The 1,360-nt window shown below is 42.8% G+C and overlaps 1 protein-coding gene across 1 annotated transcript; it reads left to right on the top strand.

Moving 5' to 3' along the window:
- Positions 1–646: 646 nt before the first annotated feature.
- Positions 647–1,270, top strand: LOC121964990 (myelin regulatory factor-like protein; the record flags this gene model as incomplete). The annotated part of the gene is made up of 3 exons (XM_042515159.1): positions 647–847; positions 952–1,060; positions 1,161–1,270. Coding segments are annotated over 3 exons (420 nt in total), but the record flags the coding sequence as incomplete, so codon positions are not given.
- Between the last annotated feature and the right edge of the window lie 90 nt (positions 1,271–1,360).

Consider the following 1,360-nt stretch of genomic DNA (forward strand, 5'->3'; position numbering starts at 1 on the left):
GCGAAGACCCAAATGTCCTGAAATACTAGAAATGTCCTTTAATCCCAGAAACATCCTTAAGTCCGATAAATGTCCTAAAATCCTAAAAACATCCTATAATCTTAGAAATGTCCTAAAATCTTTTAAAACTCCTAATGTCCTAAAATTCTAGAAATGTCCGAAATCACAAAAATGTCCTAAATCTGAGATATGTCCTAAAATCCTAGAAATGTCCTAAAATTCTGGAAATGTCCAAAATCTTGAAAACATCCTAAAATCCTAAAAATGTCTGAAAGTCCTTGAAACATCCCAAAATCATAGAAATGTCCTAAAATTCTGGAAACATCCGAAAGTCCCATAAATGTGCTAAAATCCTGAAAACAGCGTTAAATCTGAGAGACGTCCTAAAAAGAGAAATGTCTCAAAATCCTAAAAACATCTTTAAATCCTTGAAACACCCTAAAACCTAGAAATGTCCTAGAATTGTGGACACACGTATGGTGCTGCTGCGACTGGCCCCTGAGTGTCCCCTGAGCAAAGCACGTTAAGTGTCCCTGCTTTAAATCAATGATCCGTGAATCACTAAGGCCCCGTGTGAAGCACTGACACAGATCTCGGTCTCGTCTCTATAAAACTGTCATCAGTCTCACAGCGTGTCCCTCTGCAGGCCTCTAACCCCGGTCAGTTCGAGATGGACGGGGACGCCCTGTGGCAGCGCGGGGCGGTGCAGGACGCCGTGGTCTGTCAAGGCCGAGTCGGCATCAACACCGACTGCCCCGACGAGGCGTTAGTCGTCTGTGGTAACGCCAAGGTGATGGGCGCCGTCATGCAGCCATCGGACTGCCGCGCCAAGGAGAACATACAGGAGGTAAGACGGCGACATAATTTATACTACAAGATATTGCAGTTATTTTTCTTTCATGTCAAGTTCAAATGTAGTTTTCTGAAATTTAAATGTGTTCGTTTTTTCAGGTTGACGCTGAGCAGCAGCTGAAGAGAATCACTCAGATGAGAATCGTTGAGTTTGATTATAAACCCGAGTTTGCCTCCGTCATGGGGATCGACCACACCCACCAGACAGGTAACAACATTAACATAACGTTATTGTAACACTGACGCGCTTTAATTCATCTGCAGGTGAGTGAAGGTGTCACAGTAACATCGATCACTTGATATTTCAGGTATAATAGCTCAGGAGGTGAAGGAGCTGCTGCCATCGGCGGTGACGGAGGTCGGAGACATTTCCTGTTCTGACGGAAAGATGATTCATAACTTCCTCATGGTGGACAAAGTAAACTTCTCTCTTCCTTCTGTCTTTATAATCTCGTATGTTTATCTTTATTGTTTAATGTTGTAAATTGACCTAAACGAACAGTTTTTT

The sequence above is a fragment of the Plectropomus leopardus genome, unplaced genomic scaffold, assembly GCF_008729295.1.
Source record: "Plectropomus leopardus isolate mb unplaced genomic scaffold, YSFRI_Pleo_2.0 unplaced_scaffold18084, whole genome shotgun sequence".
NCBI lineage: Eukaryota > Metazoa > Chordata > Actinopteri > Perciformes > Serranidae > Plectropomus > Plectropomus leopardus.